This window comes from Centroberyx gerrardi, chromosome 15, assembly GCF_048128805.1.
Source record: "Centroberyx gerrardi isolate f3 chromosome 15, fCenGer3.hap1.cur.20231027, whole genome shotgun sequence".
NCBI classification, from domain to species: domain Eukaryota; kingdom Metazoa; phylum Chordata; class Actinopteri; order Beryciformes; family Berycidae; genus Centroberyx; species Centroberyx gerrardi.
In genome coordinates, this window is record NC_136011.1 from 28,977,431 (window position 1) to 28,996,120 (window position 18,690).

Consider the following 18,690-nt stretch of genomic DNA (forward strand, 5'->3'; position numbering starts at 1 on the left):
ACTATAAAATAAAGGGAATAAAATAATCTTATGCACTACTATTAAAGCCCAATCAGCAGAGCAGAGATAGTACCACAGTATATAACAGTAATATAACAAGACAAGTTAACATTAACATTTTAAAACTATAGGTTTTATTAATGGTTAAGCAACCACTATATAGAGAGAGATTGAAATTAAAACAATAGTTTATATATACTTATACAATATATACTTTATCCCCCTCAAATCTCCCCTTGCTGCATCTCCACTCTCATACTGTAACCTCCATTGTAAATCACTGCTGTTGGATAAACACCATGTACAAGCAAACGTTATTGCTTTTTCTTACTTGAATTTTGAAGTTTTCATGTTCATTTATGTGTTGGGTGAGTTTCAGGACCGTTAAAAACCCCATGGAGTAATTTCAAAGATCCATGGGCGTCTATAAGAAAAGCATTCCTTTATTCATTCCAGAAAAATACATTAAGTACACACGTGGTTTTCGTCTAACAACAGCGATATCCTTGCACATATCTTTGTACATATTGATTATATGTACATGAATCGGTCCATCTTCAAAATCATTCCACTTCCTCCTCATGTAGAACTGATTCCCACTAAGACATGTCCCTGTGTGTGTGTGTGTGTGTGTGTGTGTGTGTGTGTGTGTGTGTGTGTGTATTCTATCAGAGAAAAGAATCACTCCGATCCATTCCATCCCAGTAGTTTTACTCCCCCAGCTCTCCTCATTGTCTTGATCATTGACCAACATTATCCTGTGTTACTGCAACACAATGTTTTGTATTATTATCATTATTCTCCATTGTTTCTCATGGTTTAATGTTATGATTTCTCCATTTCTCTTCATGGTTTCTGTTGCATGTCCATCCGACCCCCTTCAGTCGTTCCCTAACTAACGCACATTCCCCAATAAACCCTGTCAGAATCAATCAGTGCACTCGGACCCATCGGGTTTGTCTGTCTATGTGTTTTCCATGTAGATGTGGCTTGTCCCTATATACTGTGTTGGTGTTATTGTTCTGTTGCATGCTGTCACCATTGTTAGCATGTTGGTAGAATTACCTGTCACTGTTTTTTATTGTTTTCATCTCATGTTCTTCATTGATTTTCATCCTGGGGCTGCTTTATACACATATATTTATGGATATTGTTGTTTTCATACAAGATATTTTACTTCAATCTGGTTTCATGGACATGGACCAAGGCCAGGGCAGGAAACTAACTTGTTAGCCTGTAGGACACGCTGCTTGATTCCACAGTTCACCAAACACTTTTACTATTTTAACAGCCAAATGGATGTTCAGAATAAAATAGGACTCCAAATGATGGTTGGTTACCTGCCAAAATGGATCCGTAAACGAATGTACTAGCCAGTAAAAATGGGCCAGAATTTGGGTGGTTGCTGATTATAGTTTTAAGCCCTGATCATGGCTGGTCCTGCTTTTTCCTGTATGGAGATTTCCATTGAGAAAGACATTCAATTTGAAAAACTTAATCAATTTCCATGAAACCAGCCCTTTGTGTTATGTAAAGGTACTAGATATACACTTACACATGCTACATATAAGAAGAACAGTCAAATTAATTGTTACCAAATGTATCTCTCTTACATAGCTGGGAATTAGGGTTCAGAAAGTCAAATCACGACCAATTAGTTACCATTAGTTATCATAAGAGTAGAGCTGGGCAATGTGGCTGAAATATCATATTGAAATATGTTATCATATTTTCCATGTTATTTGATTTATGATATTTGACAAATACACATCAAATAATTGTAACAAATTCAAGTCAAATAATAGTTCGTTTTTTAATACTGTTCATGTTTCTACAAAAAGTGACTACTACTAAAAAAAAACAAAAAAAAACGAACTATTTACCGATAAATAATATGCATAAAATGGCAATAATACTGGGGAGGACATTCTTTACTGTGATTATGGGCACAGCAGTGATGCAACTGGTTCACGGTATAGCAAAGTACCCTGGGTCTCCATAATCCCAGTAAAAAATGTCCTCATGGGTATTATGGCTTTCATACAATGGTTACCAATACGTGTACTGGTTTAAAAGTTTTCTCCAAAGTAGTAAACATACTGTACATGAGAATAAAAAGGAGTAAACAAGAATGCTTGCCAGTAGGTCCCTGGTTACCACAAGAGTTGACCGCAATACAGCATGGTTAGCTTTAATTTATGGGAATAATCAACAGGGTTGGAATGTGTTTTTGACCAATCAGATTCCTTGGCAGAAACTATGCATGGTATAACATAGCATAAAACACAGTTTAACGCCCAGCCCTACAGAGGTTGAGAGAAACGTTATGGTGATGAATCCAAAGTTTCAAAACTTGACAGTGAGTTCCTAGGACATCCTTAAAAGTTCCCAGGATTGGTCCAGCCCTTGATGAACTTTCAGTAAAAGTTCCCAGGATTGGTCCAGCCCTTGATGAACTTTAAGTAAAAGTTCCCAGGATTGGTCCAGCCCTTGATGAACTTTAAGTAAAAGTTCCCATGATTGGTCCAGCCCTTGATGAACTTTCAGTAAAAGTTCCCAGGATTGGTCCAGCCCTTGACGAACTTTCAGTAAAAGTTCCCAGGATTGGTCCAACCCTTGATTAACTTCTAGTAAAAGTTCCCAGGATTGGTCCAACCCTTGACAAACTTTCAGTAAAAGTTCCCAGGATTGGTCCAACCCTTGACAAACTTTCAGTAAAAGCTCCCAGGATTGGTCCAGCACTTTAACTTTCAGTAAAAGTTCCCAGGATTGGTCCAGCCCTTGATGAACTTTCAGTAAAAGTTCCCAGGATTGGTCCAACCCTTGACAAACTTTCAGTAAAAGCTCTGAGGATTGGTCCAGCACTTGATTAACTTTTAGTAAAAGTTCCCAGGATTGGTCCAACCCTTGACAAACTTTCAGTAAAAGCTCCCAGGATTGGTCCAGCACTTTAACTTTCAGTAAAAGTTCCCAGGATTGGTCCAACCCTTGACAATAGTTCAGGAAAAGTTCCCAGGATTAGTCCACAATCTCTCAGTAAAAGCCGTCAAGGGTTGGACCAATCCGGGAGCTTTTACTGAAAGCTTCAGTAAAAGCTCCCGGATTGGTCCAACCCTTGACGGTCTTTGAGTAAAAGTTCCCAGGATTGGTCCAACCCTTGACAATAGTTCAGGAAACGTTCCCAGGATTAGTCCACAATCTCTCAGTAAAAGCTCCCAGGATTGGTCCAGCCCTTGATAATCTCTCAGTAAAAGCTCCCAGGATTGGTCCACAATCTCTCAGTAAAAGCTCCCAGGATTGGTCCAGCCCTTGACAATCTCTCAGTAAAAGCTCCCAGGATTGGTCCAGCTCCAACAGTTCTCAATAGGAGCGTCCATCACTGGTCCCGCCATTGAAGAGCTCAGTAACAGGGTAATAAGAGACCGGTTGGAGTGGGTGTGGTGTGGAAAAATAAAATCTGTTTTGATACTAGGCCAATCGCATTCTCCCCTCACCAATAATGATACTGAATAATGAGTTCCAAGCAATTTTGTGGATAATTGTTTGAGATTTTTGTGTTTATTGTCCTTCCCTCCTTCCCTTTTGCTAGCTCTACCTGTCTCTTCACACTGTTGACCATGTTGTGTGTTATGGAGTGATATTGTGATTTATTATGCATGCCCTAAAACCTGTAATCAGTGCATGATCAGACCATGTTGGCTGTCTTTGCTGTTTCTATACTGAAAATGTCTCTATTTCTAATCGATACTGGAAACCAATGCTGAGCTCACATCATTAAAATGCAAAAAAAAAAAATCCATCAAAAGGCTGATGTAGCTGAAGGTACTGGTTTGATGGGCAGGTCTTAAATTTAGTGTGTAATTTTGTTTGGTTAAATCTAGTTTAGTGTGGTTGAGTTTAGTTAGATTTTAGGTTGGTTTCATTTGGATTAGTTGAATTATTTTACTTGGTTTGGTTGAGTTTAGGTCAGTTTAGTTTTAATCTGGTTTTGTGGCTAGTTTATTGTTTAGTTAACATTGGTTTTGAGTGGTTATGTGGTTTGGTTTTTAGTTTGGGTCAGTTTAGGTTTTTGCTTGGCTTAGCGTAATTTGGTACATTTAATTTGGTTTAGTGTGGTTTGATTTTTACATTTAGTTTAGCTTGGCTTTATTTTTGTATAACATGTTTTGTTTTTTTTTGTTTTTTTTAACTTAGTTTGATTTAGTTAAGTCTAGTCTAGTTTCTTGAAAAAATGTAAACAGGTGTGAACAACATAAAAGTCATTGCCACAGACATATTTCCAATGTGGTCCTTGGTCTCAAAAGACTAAACTCATGTTTTGAAAACTCCTCAAAATAGAAATGCAAATTTATGCATTTTGGCAGACCACACTAGTTTTGGTTGTAAGAACATTGTGACTTTTCTAAATCACAACTGATTTTAATGGTGTTGGTTGAAGCTAGTGCCCTCTCTGATGTTGGAGTACTGAGCTGCTAGCTATGTACAATAAGTTAAAACTTTGTTGAAAGGCCTGGTCTGTACAATTTATTTTATTCATGTAACCTTTATTTAGCCAGATAGTCGCATTTTTCAGGAGAGATTTGTTGAGAGATTTTTAATGTGACACAGCCTGTGATTCTGCTCTGCCTCTGCATGCTGCAGCTCTGATAACTCTGATTTCCTGTGCCTGTGTGTGTGTGTGTGTGTGTGTGTGTGTGTGTGTGTGTGTGTGTGTGTGAGAGAGAGAGGTTTGAAAGTGTGTGTTAGAGAGAGAGAGAATGAGAAAGATTCAGAGCATGTGTGTGTTTCGTCTCTCGCCCATCCATCCCCAGCTTGTCTCTAACTCCTCTCTCTCTCTCCTCGGTTGTCAGGACGCGGACGGAGGCGAGGCTGTGAACGGGGTGTCGGAGCCCAGTCCCGCAGGGTCTCCCGGGGCATCTCGCAAGGGCAAGGCCAGCCAGGCGGCGACGCTGCCGGCCAAAACCCAGCAAGACTCGCCCACCTCCCAACTGGAGGGCTTCCTGCACCGCAAACATGAGTGGGAGGGGCATAACAAGAAGGCTTCCAGCAGGTAGGCAAACATTTCGTGACTATTAAATACTTGTGTCTTTGTAGAGAACGATGGCATTTTGGAAGTGAACTCTGGATCATTACGGTTTGATTTAATTCAGTTAAACTGGCAGCAGACTGTAGCTAACTCTTCCTCTCTGTGTCTGCAGGTCGTGGCACAACGTGTACTGTGTGATCAATCAGCAGGAGATGGGCTTCTATAAGGACCAGAAGAGTGCCAGTCAGGGTATTCCCTACCACAGCGAGATTCCCATCAGCCTGAAGGACGCAGTCTGCGAGGTGGCGCTGGACTACAAGAAGAAGAAACACGTCTTCAAACTCAAGTGAGTGTCCTGAGGGTGGAAACCTACGGAAACCTCAACCTGCAGGTCCAATAGAGCTCAACAGTGACCGCCCACTTTTGAACGGCTCCGGTTCCAGGAAGTGAATTGTGAAAGTGAAAGCCTGGAACCAAGCCAACCAACTACAAGATGAATCGTGACCATAAAACATTTGATTCGGAGCAAAAATAAATAAATTGGAAAACGAAAAAAAAGGCAAAAAAAACCCTTTGCCTTTTTTTCTGTTTTCCAATTTTTTTTGCTCCAAATCAAATGTTTTATGGTCACGATTCATCTTGTAGTTGCTTGGCTTAGTTCCAGGCTTAAAACTCTTTATATAAGGATTTTCTGAAACGTCAGTGGAGGAATGAATGGGAAATTCACTTCCTGGAACCGGAGCCGTTCAAAAGTGGGCGGTCACTGCTGAGTTCTATAATACAACAAAGTCAAATTTTCCACTCTGGTTCAGACCAGAGAAAATGAACTGTAGATGTGATCGCACCCAAAGTGAATCCTGTAAACTCTTCCTTTTAAATGTTCAGATTGATTATTAAATGTTGCTTTTTTTTTTTCCCCGCAGAGTTACTGATGGGAATGAGTATCTCTTCCAAGCCAAAGATGACGTAAGTAAAAATAAAAACATGAGAGCTGCAAACAGTTCATTCTTGAATGTTAGACATTAGAACCAAATTAGTAGACTGTGACATAAAAACTCTAGTGTCTCTAACTAACTGGTCACTAGAACAGTCCTTGTATTATCTAATGGCTAAAAAGAACCAAACTTAACTTTTCCAAATGATTCCTCTCAGATATGGAGCAACATGCAGCAGTAGGTTCAGTAGAAATTGGGATTTCTACAACGACAACATCTCTTTTGCTATGTTCCTCTGTAGTGAGGTGATTCATGAATGTTCACTTATTCTGCTGTTTGTAATTCACTGTAGTGAAGAGCAGATAAAGCCTAAAATATGAGATGTAAACCTGGAGGTATTTTGTGGAAGGTGTGTGTGTGTGTGTGTGTGTGTGTGTGTGTTGAGGAGGAGATGAATGTGCAGATCATGTTTATCCTCTGTGCTTTGTTTGTGTGTTTGTCTAATCCTCCTATCCATGTTCATTCTCAGGAGATGGAAGTGTAGATCACATCTCTCTCCTGTGCTATTTGTGTGTGTGTGTGTGTGTGTGTGTGTGTGTGTGTGCGTGTGATTCAAAGCAGGTGTGTGTAAGTAAGCACATTTTTTGTATGTGTGAGAGATTCAGAGCATTTGTAACCCATCCAATATCGCTTCTCTATTTAGTGTGTGTGCGTGTGCATGTGCGTGTGTGTGCATGTGTGTGTGTGTGTGTGTGTGTGTGCGTGTGTGTGTGCGTCTGTCTAAACCTCCCTCTCTCCTTGTCCGTCCTGCAGGAGGAGATGAACTCGTGGATCTCGGCCATCTCGGCCGCCGTGTCGGGCGACAGGTCAGAGGTCACCCCCAGCAGCCACAGCACCCCCGCCCCCGCCGCCGCCGCCGCACGCGCTCAGACGCTCCCCGCCTCCGTCGCCATGGCGGCCGAGTCCAGCCCGGGCAAACGAGAGAAAGACAAGGAGAAACGCTTCAGTCTGTTCAGCAAGAAGAAATAGACGCTACTTCTTTCCCTTCTCCTCTTCCTCCCCTGTCCTCCTTCTCCTCCATCTTCCTCTTCCTCTTCTTTCCTTCCCTCTCTCTCCCTCGGGTGCTGCTGGGTGCGGTCGCCTCTACTCGTCGATCTTCGGTCAAATATTTGATGTCCATTTCCTTTGATCGGAGTTTTGATCTAGAGGCGGCTCGTAGCAACTGATACTGTAATAAGTGTAATTTTTATTGTAATAATTATGAAAATAATTGCTCAAAATGGCATGAAATGTCCCTCTAAATGGGTTAAAAATGTAATTAAAGCTGTTAGTGTCATAATTGCCAGATAATGTAATAACATCAAGATATTGTAATAATTGAAAAGTAAAGAATGATAGCCCTTATAATGTAGTTAGTTACCGGTAACCATAACGATGTATTGCATTATTATGAGAAAATATATTACAATATCAGTGTGAAGAAATATGACTTATCTGTATTATATTTTTGCCTCATTGATAAGAACATTACATCGCATCTGGACGAGTTATTACAGTATCCAGCAGCTATTACATCAGCAGTTGCTACACAGCTTTACACCAAAACACCCAAACACCCACTCTTCCTCCTCCCTCTTCTTCCTCTTCTCCTCCTCTTCTTCCTCCTCCTCCTTCTCTTCCTCTTCCTCCTCCTCTTCTTCTTCTCAAAGCGTGACTCCAGCATGCAAGCTCCGAGCCAAAACTCTCCACTCTGTGCCTATCAACCGTCCGGTCCGGCTCAGAGCTACAGCTACAATACACCATCTTATCCTCTTTTTTTTTTTGTAAGATAAGGAGCAGGAAAAACAAAAACGATACAAGGTCTAATTGAGAAAAAAAAAGAGAAATTCAAAAAGGGGGGGGGATGCAAACGCTTCAGGCAGCTGCCATCGTAAAAATACAAAAACACCAGAGTTTGCCGCTGAACAACACCGACCTAGTGGAGTTACCAGAATATTCCAATTTATGACTTACTATTATTATTATTCTTTGTGTTTTCTTTGTCCTGATGTTTTTTTTTTTCTGGCTTTCTCATCATCCCGGCTTTCGTCGACTACTGCCTTTGTGGGTTTGTGTTTACGCTCCCCAGTCGTCTTGGTTCTGTTGGAAGTTGTAGGTAGTTCCTAGGGCCCATCCTCAGTTTTGCGAGGCCTCGTCTCTGCAAGATGACCTGTATCCCTCTGTGGTGGGGAAACCGAGACCGCGGCGGGGTAAACCTGCAAAATCACACCCCTCACATCTGTATTTACCCTGTTATTAGACAGTAGGGAAGACAGTACATGGTTTAAGTTCTTATCTGTGGACTTCTGGACTCTGGATTTGTCTCTGTTTGCTGTGGTTTGCTTTCCCCAGCTCGAACCAAATCTCACGAATCTGACCAGGAAATCCAAATCTGAGTCGTATTGATGAGACTTCAAGTGTTTTAACACCAGGGGGGCCGAGCAGAAGTCGACTGACGGATGTTTTGTAAAGTTTAGAGCTGAAACATCTCCGCTTTCAGAATGTCTGTCTGACTTCTCCTCGACCCGCTTCCTGCACAAACCAGCGCTGAAAGATTTCAATATCATGCAAAGAAATCAAGAGTTTTAACTGTATTTACCCTCTTCAACGGCTTCTCTTCAAAAACCCAGAATCCACCAGCCTTCCTTGTGTTAACTTGTGTGTAAACCTGTGGGAAAGTATTGTAAGTGCAGAATAATACTGTGCTACTGTCTTAAGTCCTGAATGGAAATCTTTCTTAAGACACGATGGACTTACAAAGGTGGAAAAACACAATCAAAGTACAAAATGTTCAGACATAATTGTACTTAAACTGTGTTGTAGCACCCTGACTACATTACATGAGATTATACAGTATTGTGTGTACTGAATAATACTTCTCCACAGGTCAGTACACTGGAGTAAAGCCATAGAAAGTAGATTATCACCGTAATGTTTTGTTCAGTTCAGCTACTGTCTAATTCCAGTGTAACCACAGAGAAAAAGGGCGGCTGTGATTTGCCGCGTCGCCCCGCGGTGCTTTGAACTGTATGTATAACTTGTGTATAACAAACTGTTAAAAAAAATAAACCTGTGTTTAATTTCACTTATTACTATACTACTAATAAGACGTACCGACCATAATAAGCTTCATTTGAATATAACTTTCTTTACCTAAAACCCTAATAACTATGTACACTTACAAATCTGAATGAAGGAGCCATCGAGTCAGGTTCAGTAATCGCTCCGACTCGATGGGAAAAATAACTAAGACCAGTAAGAATGTTCGATAACTCTTGACAAACTTTAGAGCATCCAGTAAGTTTTATTTTATACTTTTTTGTTTGTTTTCGGAACATTTACTTCTGCCCTTAGTTATTTGGAGTATGTTTTTTTCCTAAGTATGTATTTTGAGTTTCACAGTTAATGTATGTTTAAGATTTATTTAGTCCGACAAGTATGGAGACGTAGATGTACTATAAAAAAAAAAAAAAATTACTTTAAGCATTGTTGTTAAGTGGAAAAGTGGATTCTAAAGCAATTTACTGGGAGTAAGTGATGTTGCAGAATGACGGTCGCTTGCTTGTTGGCTTCAGCTCTGCGTTCGTAAGATTCAGACTTCGCCGATTACCTCGCTGTTGAATCCCTTCAGTTACTCGTGCGATCGCTGTTGCCTCGGAAACATGGCGGCAAAGGAAAAGGCCCCCGAAAGAGGAAGCTGGGGGAGGCGCTCGTTTTGCCACACCCGGCGGGGTTAGTCGGGTGGGGCTCGGCCATCTAATCGAAACGCTTCGAGTAACTGAATCGATCTTCGCTCGGTAATCGGCCTGATATGATTCCTGTCATTTCTTTTTGCTACATTCTCTGGCGATTTGATAAATATAGTGTGCATTCCTCTGTCACTGTAACGATAGTAACGAGATATTTCTTCATATTGCACAATCAACAATGCCACGATGGGGGCGGGTGGGCGCGGGTGGGCGCTCGTTTTGCCATAGCGGGTGGGGTCGGGCGGGCGGGGCCGGGGCTGTAGGTGAGTTAGTCAGTGTGATATGGACCAGGGGTCACCGGTAGTTGGATCTGCACCTGTAGACTTCTCCCCTCTCTGTTACATATGTGCAAAAAGCCATTAAAATGCTTTTAAAACGAACCGCAGCGTCTTGTGTGTCGTGTGTGTGTGTGTGTGGAAACTGTCACAGCCTCGTAAGGGAAGAGACAAAACTTCAAGATTCAAGAAAACTTTATTGTCCGTTACTACAAGCAACATGGACATTTTTCTTTGGCTTGTGTCAGGCTCGTCAAACACAAAACAGACAGACAGCCAAAAACAAAGTTAAAAACAAAAGTAGAAAATAACAACAAACAAATGTAGAATAAAATAAACCTGAAACCTGGTGAGATGCTGTGTGCTGAGTCGGGTTAAAAACATTTCTCTGTATATTGTCCTCTGATTGGTTCAACAGTGATACTGCAGTTGGAATGAATGATTTCTTAAAACCAGGTTTTCATGTTGAAGATCGACACACTTGGATTGGAATAGCCTTTGTCAACGATACACAGGTTTGGACTGATCAATCGGTTTGCCAATATATTGACCTGTTATTGGTCTTTTATTGAATATCAGACATCATCCGCCTCTGATATGATGGAGGTTCATCCTGACCACAGATACAGAGAACCAGGTGTGTTATCGGGTTCATCAAGCGGTCATCAAGCTCCTCCGCTGACCAAACCTTATCCTAGGTGAGTCCAAATCTCATCTTGCAGTTTTTGTCATTATAATGGAGAGCAACAGTCAAGCAAAAATCACCAGAAACCTGTTTGGAAGCCAAAAAGAAAAACTTCTCATCAGGGAGAATTCAGGAGCTGTCGTACTGGAACTTTTCAGATGTAATTGCAGCGCTGGGTTTTGGTTTTGGGAGGCCAGTTAAACACCTGGTGGCATTTACCACACTCGTCCTGTTATCCATGTCGTATAGAGTAGGAAACAGATCCACAAATAGACACACATTAAGCTCCAGACCCCCATTTGATCAGATTTCATCCCCAGGACCTCATGTGAGCAGGTTTTTCTTGTTGATTTAGTTTGTTTACACTGCATGGGGAGACCGTGGTGCTGAGAGTGAAACCTACGATGACAATAGTCATGCTTTCTCTCATTGGGATTATATATGGTGAATTAAATTATAGTCAAATTAACCTGTCCATCTTAGTGTAGGAGTTCTGATCCAGGATCTTAATTCATGGTGTAATAGTCTTCAGCTCGGTGGTCCTAGTGTTAAAATGGTAGAGAAAGTGTTTGCACACTGTGGACTTGTAATGGAAAATCTCTTTGCAGTGTGTTGAAGGTTCAGATTGATCCAGATTGATCCGTCGGTCAGCTCTGTCACCTCCAGCTCTCATCGCCCCCTGCTGGGCTTGAGTTGCTGTTGCATGCAGATCTGAGTCCAGTGCAGATGTAGGAAACCTTTGTGAACATCAATCAACATTTGAGGCATTAAAGCTCCATATGATTCAGTTTCCATGATTTAGTTTCCTCTGTCTCAGGATCAGAATAAAGTTCTTCATGATGTTCTGCAGATAAATGTAGTTTAGTTCAAAGTTGAACTGAAAGAGTTAAACTGAATGCAACTTGCAGGAGAAAACGTGAATCCTCAGTCTGCTGGTGTTTTGTCCGGTTCTCTTTCTAACCCCGTTCAGTCTCTCAGCCAATAGGAGAGCGCTGGTGACATCAGCGCCGGTCTCAGCCGCCAGGTTGAAGCGGGCCATCCGGCGTACGCCGCGGCGTCGCCCGTTTAAATAACAAGTGCCGACTCCGCCTACCCGGGCCGGTTTCGGCGTACGCCGGGTTGAATTACAAGTGGACCCTATGTGAAGACTGAGTCGTCACAATACTGGCTCCTGATTGGCCGACAGCAGCGGCTCCTCTAATTCAAATGAGGTAAACCTGCTGAGTGGAGGCTTTCTACTTCAAATGCTGCAAACTGGACCCTGATTGGACGGATTTCAGTCATTCTTTAGTGAGGGAGCCAATCAGGAGCGAGTCCAGCTGTGATGCGTTTCCTGGAGTTAGACTGAAACTGACTGGAGAAAAGGACGGAGTTCTGAAAATGCAATAACTTTAAAACCAACCACTCAAAATCAAACTTCAGCAATATCTTCATTAAGCATCTTTGATCATATGTATATAAATAAAGGGAAATTAATTCCTATAATATTGGTGCTTTAAGTAATCTATGTCCTTCATTGACTTGTCCTTATCGCGACCAGCAGGGATTGCAATATTGATCAAATGTAACTCCTCCTACAAGTCTCTCGTACAGCCACACTGACACAAACATCAAAACAATCAAGTCACATTTTCACAATAAGAAGAGGCGATATATCACCATGATGAAAGTATAAATACCGTATTTCCTCTAATAGTGGCCGGTAGTCAATTAAAAGCCGGGTCTCTGATAATGGCCGGGGCCGTGGTCGACACGAACAAATAAAGGCCGGCCTCAAATACAGGCCGGGGAAAAAAACAAAGGAAACAAGACTAGGTCAAAACCAGTATATGGCTGGACCGTGTCCGTCTCCTCTCTCCGCCGCTGTCCTCTCCACCACGGCCCGTACCTATCGGGGACACCCAGTGACGCATCGGCGTCGGGACCCCGCCGAAATCTCGGCCGGAACCGTGTCCCCGGGAAACTCGAAGCGTCGGCAGCTAATACATCCATGGTCGGCAGTAAGCCCTCGGCGCACCGAAACCTCCGTGCCGCCGACAGAACAGAGGGCTGTCAGGTGGACTGAGCTCGCGCATCGAAATAAACGCCGATATAATATAATTGTATAGATTCTACTTTAGCTTCAGTTAGCTTCATCTTACATGCAAACAACGGTGGATACCGGTAAACTCCTGGCGCCTGTTATACATGTAACTGTAGTTTGTAGTAACATACAAGTGCCACAAGACGGCTCGGCCGGCGGAAGTCTCTGGAGCGTGCCGTCGTCGATTACCGTAATTATCGTAATGCATCGCAGTAACAAAAAAACAGCTACCTAACGAACCCCAACAGAAGCAGATCAGAAAACAAGCAGGCTTCGTACTAAAATATGAGCAAATATACTTATCAAACAGAGGGAATTAGAAATAAAGGCCTGTCTCTAATGTAAGCCTGCTTCCAATAAAGGCCTGGTACCCTCTGCAGTTGAGGTAAATAAAGGCCCGGGCCACTATTAGAGGAAATACGGTAGGCCTATGACATTCACGTTTTCATGTTATTAGTAATGATAGGGCCACATCAACAGCAGACCTCCATTTTTGATGATGGAGTAGCAAATGAACGTTCGCTGGCTCCCTCCTCTCCTCCACTCCCTTCCTCTCCTCGTCTCCTCCAGGTTACTTCCTGGTAGGGAGGAGGAGGAGTGAGGAAGCTGTGGGACTCCTCTGTTAGCTCCAGTCTTCATATAACAACATGGATATACCCATAACCTAATTGGCCTTAAAAATGAGACAGTATAGAATGGTGTTTGGTATTATTAGATAAAAAAAAAATACAAATTTGAGTGATGTGAAGAGTTTCCTATTGCACAATTCATGCAAGTCAGGAGGCTTATCCAGCCCAGCCATCGTTAGAGAGACCTCGTGTAAATCATACAGTTAGCTGGCTTCTATTTACAATAATAAGACAAAAATAAGTCATAAGTCTTTTCTCCATGTCTGGAAACATTTAGGATAGTTATTTTCTTTCACTTTCAGTATGTCTCAATGAGGAGTGGCTACTGGAGATTATGAGGTTACATCATTTGGTAGACGCATAATAAAACTTGATCTTACCCTTTTCTCATCAGTACTCATCAGTGCTGACCAAAGTTTAGACTGGTTCAGTGTCTTACTAAATGAACACAGACACCCAGGACTGACGAAGGAGGAAAAGCAGTGTCTTTCAGTGTTTCAAGGTAATTATCCTACCTGGATAATATATTTTTTCTTAAAATCAAATGTTATCCATAAGTGACACTGGTACTCCACCCACACAAATTGTTCACCAGTGACATTTTAGTGACACTACTTTGTGAAGATTTGAAACCAAAAGAGCCAAATGAATGTATTGTGACCAAGGTTATTATAGTTTTGCATTTTTCATTAGTTTTTATTTTTATTTCATTTTGACTTTTTGTTTTCAATTTCAGTTTAGTTTTAATTAGTTTTTAAAGCGGGTTTGCTAGTTTAGTTTAGTTTTTATTTTTTGAAAATGCTTAGTTTTAGTTTAGTTTTTATTAGTTTCAGTGTTAGTTTTAGTCTTTTTTTGTAATATGGGGTATTTGTCAGGGGCGAGATTCAAAAAGGTAAAAAAAAAATAAAAAAAAAATAAATTGGAAGATAGATTTCATATCCACCCAAAATACTGTTCAGGCTTATGTATGAAATAAATTGACAAAGACGAAAACTGAAGACATTTTCTCTATAATTTTAGTTTATTTTAGTTAGTTTTGTAAACACACAATACAGTTTCAGTTAGTTATCGTTATTTTGTAAAGCCTCTTTTTTATTTTTATTTCAGTTAGCGAAAATGTTTTTTCACACCTAGTTTTCGTTATTTCGTTAGTTTTCGTTAACGATAATAACCTTGATTGTGACCTTATTTTATAACACAAGACAATGTGCAACGAGTGTGTGTGTGTGTGTGTGTGTCAGTGTCTTCTGTTACAAAATTAGTTCAAGTTTGTATACTTTAACATGTTCTTGAAAACAGTGGAGCTACACGGTTTTAGTATTTGTTTGGATGTAGATATTTAATTGTGCTGTTTTGCTCTTTGACTGAGAGGGAATGTGAAAGTCGAAACGGACGGATGAGCTCATGGACTTCCAGCTGTTACTCATTCTAGGTACTGGCAGCAGGAGGCTGGAAAAAGTTACAGCCAAGTGAAAAAAGAAAAACGGAAATAGAAAGGGAATAAAGGGAATGGGAAAGGCAGAAAAGAGTATGAGATCAGACAATAGAACAAACATTACCAATTACCTTGTGTGGCCTGGCTGTCAAAATAATCTTAAACATGTCTTAAACACTGGTACTGGTGAGATGTGATGAGATGAATCTTCATCCCGGTTAGAGAAATTGCATAAATTGAAAATATGCTTTGAATTTGCCAGGGAGCAACGATGACGTCGGTTAAAGAGCTCCTCTTGGAAACACTGAAGGATTTGGGAGACATTGGCCTCATGCAAGAACATTTTCGTATTCTTATCTTAAATTTCTCTTACTTGTCGCTCGTACGAGTGATTTAAGAACGAATCTGTTCTTGCATGAGGCCCATTGTGTTCAAATGAATTTGACTTGTTTCTGCTGCTGTGTTTCTGCCCTCAATCCCTTATTCTGTCCGTTTTCTGTCCGACAGATCAGTGTGGCCGCAGCTAGTGCACTTCAACTCGTGCTCCGTGGACCTGCAGGATCTGGACTTGTTGCTTCTCTTTCAAAAGACACAGTAAGTAAAACAGCAGTATGTTTTGCATGTCCTCGGTCACCGTGCATTTCCCCCAAGGTTTTGTTTTGATTACTTCAGAGCTCCAGACGTGTTGACTGCTGCCTCTAGTGGAGATTTTGAATACAGTAGATGATGGAACAACAACAACAAAAACAACAGCCAAATTAATAATAATGATAATAATAGCGATAGCAGCAATAATAATAATAGTATTTTTATAAAGCACTTTTCTTGACAAAATAAATCCTGTTAAATTAAAGGAACAAAACAATGTATCAACAATCAACTATAATAAAGGAAAGAAAAGGTAACAAACGATTTAACAAAACTAATGTAGAACAATGCAAGCAAAAATAAAAAACCTATCAATCAAATGCAAGAGCATAAAATGAGATTTCTTTTTTTCCGCTTTTAAACAGGATAAAGAGTTTACTGGGGCGGGTTATTCCAAAGTTTAGGGGCTGTGATCACAAATGATCAAAAATGATGTGGAGACTGACAGCAGTCTCCACTAGAGTGCAACTGATTGAGGTCAGGACTGTGAAAATGGGAAGCATATTTTTGATGACCAGTGGCAAGCAGTCTCTTGCACTAATGCACTTTTATTGTTTGCATAAATCTACTGCAGTGTCAGCCTTTTTGCAGTTGAACAGCCAAGGAATATCCTGAAACATTTTGAACCCCTCCTCACGTCATCATGTGAGGTTTCTAGATGATGTTTCTTCAGGAGCAGCAAATTAACTTTGCATTTTTACTGGTAATGAGGAAGAGTATAAGTACATAGTTTTTTGCAGTTTTTATTTAGAATTTGTTGCTTATTATTGTTTTTTCCCTTTTAGACTCCTACAGCCATGAAGTTGCTCCTCGCAGGACTTGTTCTGATTCTCCTTGTGGAAACCCACGCCCAGTGGCACCGGTTTCCCATCCAAGCTGCTCAAGGTTAGAAGCTTGACCTTTTCCTGGCCTTCATAATAGCAATGTGTATCACTTTAATGTGACATCTCCAATATTTTGTGTTTTTCATGACATGCCTCATATGAACTCTATAGTTCACTTGTCAAAAATCCATCACTGTTTGCCTTCTGCGCAGGAGGTTGTGACATGTTGCGAGCATATCGTGACATGAGGGAGGCAAACTGGAAAAACTCAGACAAATACTTTCATGCCAGGGGAAACTATGATGCTGCCCAAAGAGGACCAGGAGGCAGATGGGCAGCTAGAGTCATCAGGTCAGTATCAAAAGTTATATCCCATTATATACTGTTGGTTAATGCACATTTTTATTTATTTATTTATTTGTAAGGGACCATGTACAATCTTAAACATAAATGTTACTATATACCAGGTTTATCTACTTTTCATCTGCAGTCCCTTGGCAGGTTACAGTTGAAAACTATATATATACAATCCACACAAATACAAACAACACTAACACATAATAGACACTAGACATTGAAGTGTACAAAATTTTAAAACCAGTGCAAAGTGCATATGCTTTAAAAATTAGGTCAGTTACAGTCTGCAATTAGTAGTTACATGTTTGTTTAGCTTTAAGCCAGATTTTTTATTCAGCTTTAAAACTGCTAAAGGACCTGCAACTCTTAATATCATGGAAGTGTGTTCCACTGTTCAGTTCCCTTCACAGAAAGCAGACTGTCCAGAAGCAGCGACAGGAGGCTGCAGAGCGATCTCCTCCAGAAGGTCTAGAGGAGTTAGTGCTGCTCGCTGCTCGCTAAAATTATGAAAACAAGACACACCTTTGAATGAAATCTAAAATCTCTCAAAACTCAAAAAGTTGTGCTTCTGAAGTATATTACAGTGATTATACTGGATGGGCTTTTTATCCATTACTTTTAAAGTGTATCTGTGTAAGGATTGCAGGGGTTTAATCACCGTTTCTCCAGCTTGAGCCCAGATTGTTGTGCAATAGGACAAGTGAGAAAAAAATCATAGCATGCATGAAAAAGCTTGGCAGCATCCGCAGAAAGACAGTTTCTAAATTGTTTAAAATTGGCTGAATTGTATTTGATAGTTTTTGTCATTTTTTTATGTTTTTACTGACAAACATGCAAACACATTGATTTTTGGATCAAACAGCCATTTATTGATCAAACAGACAAAGAGGATTTGGTATCTTTATTTTGAATTTCAATTCTAATCCTGATCGCCAAACAGCAGAGAATCAGTGTGATACCCAGAGAAGCGCTTTGTGAATATTTCTTTACGTAAATATAGAGATAATTCTGCTGTGTGGAGAATGTTATAATTGATCTCAACTGTAGATCTGTTAAAAATATCATTGCTGTGTTGTCTGATACTAACATTCAATGTCCGTATTCTTAATTTAGTGATGGCAGAGAGACGTATAACAAAATACGGGGTCGGGATCCTATGGACTTGGCTGCAGATCGGAAAGCTAATGAATGGGGACGCAGCGGAGGCGATCCCAACCGTTACAGACCGAGAGGACTTCCCGGAAGATACTGAAGATAGAAAAATCTACCTAACAATAAAATGCATGCAAGAAACTGTTCTTTTTTAGCTCCTCAGAACAGTACAGCACATATATGAAATATACACTAATATGATACCAGAAATATGTTGTGATACTGATACTGATGAAACCTATAACCATTAAATTACTTCCATGTTTATATGATTTATCAAATGTTCTGTAAAATTATTTAACAAATGGAAATCATCTCTTGTGTCTGAGTCTCAAATTACTAGAAACATCAAATATAAAACATTTTAGCTATCATCTCTTTCCATGCCAAAATTACTGTAATATAATTGAAATGATGCTGGCTAACAACATTTTACAAATTTGTATCTTCTGTCTGAAAGTAATTTTTCCATACGACTAAAGGCTGCTGCGTCTTTTAAAATAATGAGTGAGCTGCTTCCAGTTGAAAGTTCAAAAATAAGTTTCATGAATATCATGGTCAGGTTTAACATTTGCTGTCTATCTGTGAAACAAGGTGAAACGGGTACAAGCAGGCTGTCTGAAAGACATTTTTCCATACAGGGACTAAAGGATGCTAAAAGTCTCCAAGGGCGTCACAACATTAGTAAAACAATAAATGAAAACGACACCTGCAGCGTTAGACCCTCAACTGAGCACAAGAAAAAACTTCCATGACAACCTCATTAGGAAAACAAAAGTAAGAAACCACAGGAAGGGCTGCGCTCAGAGGAATCAGGTGTGCAGTGGCTGCTGAGAGTCGGCAAACAAAGATT

The 18,690-nt window shown here is 40.5% G+C and overlaps 2 protein-coding genes across 4 annotated transcripts in view; both read left to right on the forward strand.

Moving 5' to 3' along the window:
* Window positions 1-9,085, forward strand: part of LOC139922619 (spectrin beta chain, non-erythrocytic 1) — a 106,491-nt gene extending 97,406 nt beyond the window's left edge. For all 3 annotated transcript variants that reach the window (XM_078288767.1, XM_078288765.1, XM_078288766.1), the window contains exons 40-43: window positions 4,851-5,050; window positions 5,199-5,372; window positions 5,950-5,992; window positions 6,775-9,085. In XM_078288767.1, the coding sequence (XP_078144893.1) occupies window positions 4,851-5,050; window positions 5,199-5,372; window positions 5,950-5,992; window positions 6,775-6,990 (633 nt within the window). In that variant the 3' untranslated portion in view covers window positions 6,991-9,085. The remainder of the gene's footprint in view (window positions 1-4,850; window positions 5,051-5,198; window positions 5,373-5,949; window positions 5,993-6,774) is intronic.
* Window positions 9,086-16,176: 7,091 nt separating this feature from the next.
* LOC139922618 (serum amyloid A-5 protein-like) lies at window positions 16,177-18,126 on the forward strand. The gene is made up of 4 exons (XM_071913142.2): window positions 16,177-16,207; window positions 16,290-16,389; window positions 16,541-16,679; window positions 17,799-18,126. The coding sequence occupies exons 2-4, from the start codon at window positions 16,302-16,304 to the stop codon at window positions 17,935-17,937; spliced, it is 366 nt and encodes a 121-aa protein (XP_071769243.2). The 5' UTR covers window positions 16,177-16,207; window positions 16,290-16,301; the 3' UTR covers window positions 17,938-18,126.
* The last annotated feature ends 564 nt before the right edge of the window (window positions 18,127-18,690 follow it).

What these genes read in the sequence shown, in the direction of transcription:
- LOC139922618 (XM_071913142.2), top strand. Translation starts at nt 16,302, where the DNA reads ATGAAGTTGCTCCTCGCAGGACTTGTTCTGATTCTCCTTGTGGAAACC. An exon ending in TCCCATCCAAGCTGCTCAAG is followed by an intron (nt 16,390 to 16,540) that starts GTTAGAAGCTTG and finishes CCTTCTGCGCAG; the next exon opens with GAGGTTGTGACATGTTGCGA. An exon ending in TGGGCAGCTAGAGTCATCAG is followed by an intron (nt 16,680 to 17,798) that starts GTCAGTATCAAA and finishes TTCTTAATTTAG; the next exon opens with TGATGGCAGAGAGACGTATA.